Here is a 12156-nt window from a genome sequence, read left to right on the forward strand (position 1 = left end):
AAGGACACGATAGCATAACTCTTATCGTTATTTAAGCACATGTCAAAATATTCAAATCCTGTACGTAATAAAAATAGGTGAACCTCGCTATTTTTTGATATTTAATTCCCGTACAGTATTCAATTCATACCACAATTAAAAACCACATGTCAACAAAATATTCAAATCCTGTACGTAATAAAAATTGGTGACCTCGCAATTTTTCACACTTAATTCCCGTACGGCATTCAAATTTATGTCAGTAAATGTCCTACAAAATTAAGCATTTTCGTAATATGTTGAATGAAAGCTTGCCGATCCTGCTTCGGCATCAAATTCACAACCATAATATTCCTTTAGAATTACGTGTCTTCGTTTATACGGCAGCAAATGAATGCAGAACTTCCGAAATAGTTAAATCACTTGTAAACAGGCATTGCTAACTTCAGCGAATAACACTCTTTCATAGTCTCGACAGAGTGACAGGCATCATAGGCAACACAGCAGAATGATTGACATGCTTCTTAATTCCCGCCTACAAATACGTTAGAATTTCTGCTCATATAGCTATTGGTAGCCCCTCCCCTTTTTGTTATTTTGCTGGGTTAGTACTAGTCTCGGTCACCCAGAAACTCCTAGTCTTCAACATATTTGTAGAATATTTTTCTGGATAATAGAGACTAATAGCCTACGTGACTCACATCACACGGCTTCATAGTAAGCACTGCCTAATAATATGTTAAGCAATATTCGTGCCGCGCTAGAGATCAAGGGAAAGTGCCACTGTGGATGAGAATTTCTGTATGGATTCTTAAAAGACGTAACAGATATAGTAGACAAAATGACTGTCCATTGATTTAGGGTGTTATTTACTCTTACGATATGTGACATCTATGATTAGTTTATTATAGATGATGTCGGCTCACATCAATGCGATTAAGATGCCCGACAAATGAGAAACCACGAGGTAAACAGGTGGATTAAAATTATAATCATTCTTATTGAATTGATGAATAGTCCGACAAAAGGAAAGCAATGACTTCTGTTTAAGATTAGATTGATGAATTGTCCGACAAAGGATTAAGTCAGTCAATCAAGGCAGATTAAGTAGTTAAATCAAGGTAGGTTTATACTATAGACGGTATAACACGATAAATACGTTGATCACTTAATGTAGCACCATGAGTCTTTCCGCCTGACGCGGAGAGCGTCTATGGGAAACCGGTCCCCACATCCTACGTACGACCCATGCATCTTTTCTTACTACATATTTCTGTAGACTTGTGATCGTCTAGAATTTGACTCTAGCTGTCTTTACTTCTGCTTCACGTTGTGTATATACTTCTTCCAGTTTCTTAAGACGTTTGTCTTACCAGGAATAATAATGCATAGTTCGCTTCTACATTTTATATAGCATATAACTGAATACAGGTATACAAGCATAGCACAAATTACAATACTATATAGCTAAAACCACTTCTCCACCCTATCCAACCTCTCGGCTGTCTAGGAACTCAGATGTACCCTCGATCTCTGGAATCTAATGCAAGTCTGACTTACAGGGTTCCCCGGTTTCTTTTAAAGGTAAATGAATATCATGCACAATAACGCGTGATCATGGCCCTGAACTTGTGTAATTAACAAAATGATTGGTTACTTTAAATCAAATGATGCAATTAGAATAATTCCACTCACGTGTAATTCTGGTGGTAAACTACTGACACGTTTTGGTTAAAGAGCTCTTTTTTATATGTCAACTGTCAATTACAGACTAAGTTGATTTAGTGCACACTATATATGTGAATATGTTTGAAATTACTTGCCAAAGATATTAATTAATGAAATATAAAGGCATCTTATTTCAAGAGCAAAAATTCTAGCAATATTATTACATTAATTACCTAATAAACCCAGCGTATTATCAACGATAATCGGGTTGAGTGGTAGTTATACACTCAGTAAACTATATTATTTTCGGAATTTTGAATATTATTCACCATGTCTTGATGTCCGATTGGGCATATTCCCGGTGGGACAATTTTGGGCGTTTGGAAAAAAGATTCGGACAAGTCCGGAATAAACGGGCAAAATCCCATCATTGCAGCAAACGCAGTCTTTGTAGTCTCTGGAAAATGGAGACAAACATAACGGAAGCGTAGGGTAAACAGGTCAAGCCTAATAATAGTTCGTGCGGGATTCATTGAATTGTTCCGTTACATATATATTGTTTTATTTTGAATTATAAAAACATATTGAAAAGATGTTTTTTTTATTCTAGTGGACGAACTTGTGAACTCCTCGGAGTCCTCGCACTCCTCGGACACATAAAGCTAATTATTAGTATTTTTTGCCGATGCATCGATAATACAAAAAAGGACCGAGAATCGAATCAGCGTCAGCCAAATCGATGCATCGATACTTGATATCAGCACCATCCATAGCCATTATTTGTACCATGTTGTACTCTATATAAGTCTGTATTTGTATTTATTGTATATTTGGTATTGTCGTATTGTCCCTTTAACATATTTGTTGTATTGTCTCTTTAAGATTTCATTTTCAAACAAGTTACCGAAAATGGCTACAAAATGTTTAATTTCAGAGCATGTTTCCACTATTCATTTTGGGACACATCCACTGATTTCTACAATACAGAAATGTGGAAGCTTAAATATTAACGGCAACGAAGCCTAATTGCGTTGAAGTGGGTGACATTGAACAGTGTAGTATGGTAGCTACAGCTCTCGGGCACCGTCAGCTGCACCTTCAGGGCTGGATTTAGAATAAGAGAGGCCCTAGGCAAACCCCCTGAACAGGGCCCACGACATGGACCTTGGGGCCCTGGGACAAACAACTTGGTGAGAGGGTGCGTCGGGGGAAGTCATGCGGTTGGTGGTTCGAATCTCACTTTTAGGTGAATTTTTCATTTTCGTTGGATTATTTTATTTAAAATAATGTCTATTTGAGAGTAATGGATGTGTTTGTTAAGAGTGAGCACGTCGAAACTCCAATTGAAGGTCGTGGACAACTGCAGAAGTCAATTCCCGTTGACGCCAGATGAGCCATGAACGATTACAGGCCTTTGAAAGTATTTTTTTTCAAGATAATTTTATAAAACAGATACTAATGTATTTTAGGGCTGGTAGTAAACACCATATGAATGAAAAGGAAAATAAATTGTTAGTTTTTTTTTTATCTACTACGGTTAATTATCTCCAAAATAGGGAAATTACAGGATAATTTCATGGGTTATTGTTTCCTTTACCTAGTTTTTGTCAAGTCGATTCCGGTCATTTTTATTTTTTGTATCAAATGTTGGGAGGTTGCTTGTTCACGTGAGCATAAATTTTTTAAACCCACCCCATGAAAGAAGTAGCTATAGGGCGTCAAACTTTGGGTGACGAAAAATGGGGAATTTAGACAGGCTTTGATATCCAGTCCGTATACAGATCTCGTTCGCCAGAATCGTCTGAAGTTAATATTGTGGTAACAGCACTGAGTCATCGATAAACTGTGTGAGTTTGGTCTTTCTGCTACGTTTAGTAAAGGTGTAAGGACTTGCCAAAGTTAGTATTTGAGAAAAGACAGATTTTGGCAATTTCACCATATGAAAAATGTTTTTTCAATTTTCTCATACAGGAATTGAAAGATTTATCTAATATTGCACATTTATGTGTTTTGGGACTATCCCAACTTATAAACCAAATTTGGTCAAAATCTGTGATTAAAGCCTTAGCACCTTCTGCATGGTTTTCTCACGGACACTCTTAACTTCTTGAGAGGAACAATTATATCGATTTTCAATGAATTTTGATAACTTGAACAGCTAGATCCTTGATATTAAATGTTTCGTATACTAAACGTTAGCATGGGGCAGAACTTTATAAAAACCAAACAAATACTAAGGATTTTCTGAATTACTTAATGAGTTGTTACTCTTAATCAGATTTTAGTGTATTATAAATGTTTCATTACAGAAAAAAGTAAAAATATGTGACTGCGCGGACGATTTAGTTGCTGTGGGCGTATGTTTCGTTGCCTGGCAACCTATCTTTGACATTCTCTGCATCTATTTCTAGCGTGTGTAGTTGTTCTTGGTGCATATAATTTTGACACGCCCACATTTTCATGTCGTTGCCCCTGTCCTTCTACAATTGGTTTGTGGACACTCAGCAGGTCACAATTTTTATTCGATTTTGATAAAACTTGAAATATAGGTCTATTTCCCAAAGATCTTGGTTCCTTTCGATATTTGCATATATCGGACCATAACTTCATGGATTATGGCCCCTGATTGTACGAAAAATCACATGTTTTTTTTAGCTTGTGGAGCCTGTAGAGGTCACAATTTTGATCTGATTTTGATGAAACTTGAAATGCATGTTTATAACCCAAAGATCTTGGTTCCTTTCAAAGTTCAAGCATATCGGATCATAACTTCCTGAATTCCGCATATCGGATCATAACTTCTGAATTATGGCCCCTGATTGTACGAAAAATCATGTTTTTAGCTTGTGGTCACTCTAGAGGTCATAATTATTATCTGATTTAAAAAAAAGTTTGAATATATCACCGATACACTGTAATAATGTTTGAGTTTGAATTTCTTGAAAATCGAACTAAAACTGCCAGACAAATGGTATAAAAATATGGTATATCAAGGTTGTGGACCCTCAAGAGGTCATAATTTTGATCCGATTTTGATGAAACTTGAAATACTTGTTTATAACCCAAAGATCTGGATTCCTTTCAAAATTCGCTTATATCAGGTCATAACTTCTAGAATGATGGCCCTTGATTGTACGAAAAATCACGTTTTTAGCTTGTGGTCACTCTAGAGGTAACAATTTTTATCTGATTTAAAAAAACGTTTGAATATATCACCGTTACACCCTAATGATGCCTGAGTTCGAATTTCGCGAAAATTGGACCAAAGTTGCCGGACAAAATGGCCGCCCCTGGTACGCAAATAGTGTAAATATATACAGTGCACTCTGTCACATCCGACCTCTGATCACTCCGGCACTCTGTTACATCCGACACTTTGATAATTTTAATCTCTTGTACGACAGTTATGACAAATACTCAAGAATATCCACAAATTTTCCCCCGAATTCACAGTCGTAAAAATATTCCTAGCACCTGTTGGAAACATTCGTTGCACATGCCGATTGAACCTGAATAACCTATAAGTTTGGTCACCCTACGGATCTCTTTGAACCGTGTGACGACGACCTGGGGATGCTCGATTCACAATCACAGTCCGGAACGTCCCGAATTGACAGAATTGCAATCAAGTGACGCGGAATTCAGTCCTATCACAGAAAGGTTTATCATTTTTAAAGGGAATAACATTCTGGTGATTTGAAGTTCTATGTTCGAAGCTACATTATAGTAATACTTCCGGTTTTCCGACACTCTGCGTACGATCCCGTACGATGTCGGATGTGACAGAGTGCACTGTATATGGTATATCAGGGTTCTGGGCCCTCTAGAGGCCACAATTTTGATCCGATTTTGATGAAACTTGAAATACATTTACCCAAAGGTCTTGGTTCCTTTGATATTCCGATCATAACTTCCTGTATTATGGCCCTTGAATTATCGCCTTTGAATTATCGCCTTTTTAGCTTGTAGTCTCTCTCGAGGTCACAATTTTTATTGAATTTAAAAAAACATTTGAATATATCATCGTTACACCCTAATGATGGTTGAGTTCGAATTTCGTGAAAATCGGACCAAAACTGCCAGCTGCTGGTTTTAGTCTCGTATTCATGTTATTTCTAAAGATGTGAATGTTTTATTTATAGGACCAAGCTACATGAATGGTTGAAATTCCTATCTTCTCTAGTAGCTATGTGTATGTTAAGTTTGTGTTTATTATGGTTTCTCAGTAATGCTGTGGAACCAGTATCAAGAAGATTGTGTAATGCTGCTTATATTGTCTGGATGGTAAGAATCATTTGAAAAGTTACCTATATAATTAAAATAACAAAATACAATTCTGATATTACTATGCTGGCTATCAACATATTTTAAATGAAATGCCCTTTGTACTACATGTACCACTAGTTATTAACTTTCTGTATTTACTATCCATATTGTTGACATCAATCTGTCCAATCAGTCATAATTTCTTGTGACGATATATGTATAATAGCAGAGAGGAAGAACCACACTATTGGCAATATCTTGAAAGAAAATAAGTTGAGAACTTCTGACACCAGTAATAAGCATATTAAGGACAAAATTTCACACGGATGTCAACCTTGTTTACGAAAATTATGCAAATCATGCGAGACTATGTGTAATAATCAAGAAGTAACCAGTAAAGACATGAAATCATTCAAGATTAGAGACTCTGTCAACTGTGCCAGTTCTTATGTTGTATATTGTTTAACATGTAAAACCTGTAGTATGTAATATGTAGGCCAAACCATTACTCCTTTCAGCACTCGACTTAATAAGCACCGAAGTAATATAAAGCTTAAAAAACCTGGCCATTCCCCCCATGTAACCTCCCATTTTAATATATCGGGTCATGATTTCGTGTGTACCATAGTACAAAAAATTCCTGATAAAGATCAGAAAAAATTGAACACGGCAGAAAGTCTGTGGATTCATAGACTTGATTCAGTTTGGCCTAACGGTTTAAATGAGTTAAATCCAGGGGGTTTCAAAATCATTCATAAGTTTTCCTAACTTGTAAAATTTTACCTAAGTTTTAATTAAGCTAACCTTTCACGTTATGTATCTAAGTCTATGTCGTCATCACTCCCACGATATCATAACTTCCTATGATGTCATAACTGACTTCCAGTCATTTTGAATTTAGTTCTTCATCCCTGAAGAAGTTAGTATTTTTACTGACGAAACGTTGGATAAAACGATGGTTTTTTGATATTGTATTCTATTTATTATTTCATATCAACTTATCTGAATATCAAATGCATCATTTTGACATAGTCAAAATTGATCCCATCAAACCGTCTGTATTTGGTTTGTGTTTCCTGTTTCTACTGATTGGAAGTTTCACATTTTCATGTGGACGTATATTGTCGTCGCCCCTGTCTGTCCGTCCGTCCACAATTGTTTGTGAACACTCTAGAGGTCACAATTTTTATCCGATTTCAACAAAACTTGAAATATAGGTTTTTCACCCTAAGATCTTGGTTCCTTTCGATATTCACGCATATCGGACTGTAACTTCAAGAATTATGGCCCCTGATTGTACGAAAAATTGCATTTTTAGCTTGTGGACCCTATAGAGGTCATAATTTTTATCCGATTTAAAAAAACGTTTTAAAATATCACCATTGTACCCTAAGAGGTTGAGTTTGATTTTCGTGAAAATCGGCCCCAAACTGACAGACAAAATGGCCGCCCCTCTTTCTCAAATGGCGTAAAAATATGATATATCAAGGTTGTGAACCCTCTAAGAGGTCACAATTTTCTTCTGATTTTGATGAAACTTGAAATGTAAGTTTATAACCCAAAGATCTCAGTTCCTTTCGATATTCGTGCATATCGAATCGTAACTTCCTGAATTATGGCCCCTGACTGTACGAAAAGTCACGTTTTTAGCTTGTGGACCCTATAGCGGTCATAATTTTTATCTGATTTAAAAAAACATTTGAATATATCACCATTACACCCTAACAATGGTTGAGTTAGAATTTCGTAAAAATTGAACCAAAACTGACAGACAAAATGACCACGCCTCGTAGTCAAATCGCGTAAAAATATGGTATATCAATGTTGTGGACCCTCTATAGGTCACAACTTTCTTTTGATTTTGATAAAACTTGAAATGTAAGTTTACAACCCAAGGATCTTGGTTCCTTTCGATATTCGCGCATATCGGATAGTAACTTCCAGAATTATGGCCCCTGATTGTACGAAAAATTGTGTTTTTAGCTGAGGTCCCTCTAGAGATCACAATATTTATCTAATTTAAAAAAAATGTGTGAACAATCGCGGATACCCGAACTAAACTTCCTGGATTATGGCCCCTGATTGTTCGAAAAATGGCATTTTTAGCTTGCGGATTCTCTAGATGTCACAATTTTTTTTCCCGATTTTAAAAACCGTTTAAATATTTCACCATTCCACCATAATAAAGGTTAAATTCAAATTTTAGGAAAATCGAAATGAAACTGCCCAACAAAATGGCCGCTCTTTGTACGCAAATTGTGTAAAAGAACGCAATACGAAGGTTGTCGACCCTCTAGAGGTCACAATTTTTATCCGATTCTGATGAAACTTAAAACATATCTTTATATCCCAAAGATCTCAGTCCCTTTTGATATTTGCGCATATCAGACCATAACTTTCTGGATGACCTGGCGCCTGGTACGTTCGGGCATTTTTATGCGCGAACTCTTAGTTTTTTTTTACTGGCATGCGCACAGGTACTATTTCTTTTTCTTTTAACAAGTACCCAAATCGGGGATTTCGTGCGGAGGTAGTTCGGAGGTAAACAGTCTGTGAAGTACAACACTTGCCACTGTACCTGTGTATCGCTAATTATAAACTGAATGTGTGAAGACAGTTCATACATATCACTCAAAAATTTTTCAGTACAAACTCAGTTGATTCACGCTCGATTTGCTACTAAACAAACCCATCGGTTTATTTTCTCAACAGTGTGACCCGAAGTGATCGTGGATTTATTGACCTTGTATGAACTTATCCATAGCTATATCCTTACACCAAGAGAAATTATCTAGTCTCGGTGAAAAGAACCATGGTCATCTGGTAGAAAATTACTTGTGTATTTTTTGGAACGGAAAACAGTGTTTTTAGAAGCAAACTAACCTGCCGCACATGAGGAAGTCATTATACTAATAATAGAAGGCGAGACCTCTTTTTGCGGCGCAGGCTTATCACTGAGTAGTAAACCGTCCACAAACAATAATATAGGAAGCCTAGTGACGAGTGTAGTAAGTAGGCTATAGACTATAGGTTTGAGTCGAGATTACTCGCTTTCAGTTTACTCTGTTTTTGCGATAACCAATTATGTGAGAAATACCATACTGACATTCGGTTTTTAAAAGTTGTACGCGAACTAAATGCGTTTGTTAGATACTGACAGAGCAGCCCCGAGTCGAACAATCGCCGCCCGAGCTGTCTTCGTCAGCTAGTTTCACAATATTGTGCAATAGGTGTATTAATGTGATTTTTAGGTTTAATCCCGCAAACAATGCCAAAATAGTGTTTTCACTGCTTACAGAAAACTGAAATTTAAAAAAAAATTTTTTTATGAGGGTGACCCTCCCACACACTCCCTATCGAGCTGCCGCTCGGTCTGCGCAGCCTCATGCCTGGCACATACTGTCAACATTGTATATTTTTCCGTTTCCGCCCTCCCCCCCCCCCCCCCCCACAATATATATTTCACGGCTACGTTGCGACGGTACCAGCATACCCAGTTGTTGACACCCATTACATCACTCCTGTCTAACAAATCATAAAGCTGTGGTGTTACGGTGGCGGCATAGTATTTCACCGTAACACCACAGCCACTCTAACCATTCATAATACATCTAACTATCCCTTTACAGCACTTCACTCCCTACACATTTCCCCTCGTCCTACTTTCCCAAACGTCAACAACACATCTCATACATCCAGTTCGCTGATATTGTGCTGTACGGTGTGCAAATAGAATAAAGTCACCAAAAATAACATCTTATCTTAGTAAATCAAAACTGTGTCAATGTATTATGTAAAGACAGATCTTTAAAGTTGTATATATTGTATCGGTAATTGTTTTATAATAGGCCTACCTGAGACATAAAACTGTTACATGTTGTCTTTTTTATCACACATTTTTGGCTGATAGAATATTCTAGTTTGTGGAAAAAAATATGAACCTTTTTTTATATAAAAACTATCATCCATTTTGGCGGGGAAAAAATGAAAGCCAGTGTGAGCCCTGCTCTAAGGTTCACAAAAAATTAATAACAAAATCAATAACAATATGACATGAACTTTGTGTCAACATGAATAAAACTGCTTTCTTGCAAGATAACGAACCGCGAACAACTATATAGGCAATATGATCTATGCTCTTTGTGGGGTGGGATTAAGGATGGCACCCTAAATTTGGAATCGCCCGCCGCCCTATTCACAGCTTCTAGATCCGCTACTGGCCTTACCTTAAGGTCCTATAAATGTATAACAGTAAATGTGATGCAGTAAATTTGAAGTCAACAAATGTTCAATTATTGAATATCCAAATATCATGTTCAAGAAAAGGGGTGGGGAGGGTGAGCCAGTCTAAATGAAATGAAATTTCCCCTGCAAACACATAGATTTTACTTTCTCGAGAAGGGAAATGCAACAATTTCAGGTTTTGAAAGATTAAAATTGTGTTAAGCCAGAGGAACACACCACAAAATGCAGTTCACTAATGTTTTGAAAATTCTAACATACCTCAGCAGTACATAATTAGACTAATTTTCTTAATTTTTAAATTTCTGACAAACACATGTATACTTTTTCAATATCTGACAAACACATGGATCCTTTCCAAGTTATTTAACAATGAAAATAAAGACATGCAAGACGTTTTGGTTCATTTTACAACAGATGAATAATTAAAATTTTGACAGCAATATTGGGGGTAAACTGAAGAATTTCAGACAACTTATCATGATTTTTAGGCAAAATTGAGTGAAATTATGATACTTCTTCTCGTCTAACCTTTATGATGCAGAAAAAGTAAAAATTATACATTAAAATATTTTCCACTAATTTTGAAAAGTAAATAAACAAATCACAAAATTTTGACTAAAATCAAAATTGTCCCTCACAAATTGTCAAATATTTTTGAAATTTTACCATTTCACTTTTTTTATTATCAAAATGTCATATATCACTTTTTCTGACAATTTGGAGATCATATCATCAAATTTAGGCCTCTCAATAGTCTCATCCACTGTCAGGTTGTTTCCATACAGGAGGCAGACCACCATTAATTTTCCCATTGACTTCAATGTTAATTCTGGTCTCTTTGCCCACCTCCAAGTTTTCGTTGGGCTGAATGCTTTTCACTAAAGACAGAGGAAGAAATGGTCATGTCTTTGCACTAAAATTTGTATGAGGTTGACCACCAAAATTTTGAGATACACAAACTTGAAGAAGCATACTAAAAACATGTAACTAGTTGCCGTACATATCACCGTAGCCAACCTGATAACCCCGTTATCCTTCCGCCTCAAAATCATGAATATTTACCAAAACCTGGCAGAAAATGTTAATTCAAACCCTCTTCATCCATTCTAGACCAAAAAATCAACAAAAATGGGCATGCAAAAGGGGAGAAAAGAGACAGAGAGATAATTGCTATAAATAGACGAACTACAATTTGTGGGTACCGAGATAGTGAAATTTAATGGTGGTCTGCCTCCAAACAATAAAGATCGCGACTTTCAGTTATCAACATCAATTTGAGATATTGTAAGGTGTAATTTAGCGAAGAGATTTTGTTCTCAAATTCTTTTCAACCTATTTTAGAGTTAAAGATACATTATGGGATATTCGATAACGAGTTGGCAGTTCTCACTATAATAGTTAAAAACAAGATAATGTAAAGGCAATTTGCTGATAATTTCAGTCAAATTGATCCACTATGAACCGAGAAATAAGCGAACAAAAGTTCCGCATAGCCTCGGTCATCATTACTAAAGTCGGTAGGACAAAAATCATAGTCTTGATTATCCATTTAATCGTTAAATCGAGAAGGAAAGTTATGCAGCAAATCGCATCATGATCCAACAAATATTGCAGGCTAGCGTTGACATCGAGAGTTGATTATGGGCTGGATATGTTAATTAATGCCTAATTAATAGTTTATATAACATTTCAGGCCTAAAGAAAGACCTACAATAGGCAGATTTAGCTCTTGCATAATGTATGTTTAATAAAGCGGATATAATTATTGGCATGTGTTCCAAATACTCTTAAAATGCGTAGCGATAAACTAAGTAAATAGCGCCATGGGGGGGGGGGGCATGATGATTAAATCGATACCAATATTTAGTCATTTGAAAAACTAATTTTTTACGCCCCACCCCTCTCTCTCTCTATGTAGAAATAATATAGAATCTTACATGAAACAATATTGACAAAAACTCTCGGAATGGGGAACACACATCACAAGGATATTTTTAA

At 36.2% G+C, this 12156-nt stretch overlaps 1 protein-coding gene across 30 annotated transcripts in view; it reads left to right on the forward strand.

Moving 5' to 3' along the window:
* The window catches only part of LOC126818826 (phosphatidylinositol-glycan biosynthesis class W protein), a 112313-nt gene that overhangs the window by 78634 nt on the left and 21523 nt on the right, over positions 1 to 12156 (forward strand). For 29 of the 30 annotated variants that reach the window (XM_050546435.2, XM_050546455.2, XM_050546446.2 and 26 more), the window contains one exon: positions 5790 to 5931. In XM_050546435.2, coding sequence (XP_050402392.1) covers positions 5790 to 5931 — 142 coding nt within the window. Of the gene's footprint in view, positions 1 to 2581; positions 2894 to 5789; positions 5932 to 12156 lie in introns of all 30 variants that reach the window. The other variant, XM_050546462.2, reaches the window with a different exon arrangement.

Source organism: Patella vulgata, chromosome 4 (assembly GCF_932274485.2).
Source record: "Patella vulgata chromosome 4, xgPatVulg1.2, whole genome shotgun sequence".
NCBI classification, from domain to species: domain Eukaryota; kingdom Metazoa; phylum Mollusca; class Gastropoda; family Patellidae; genus Patella; species Patella vulgata.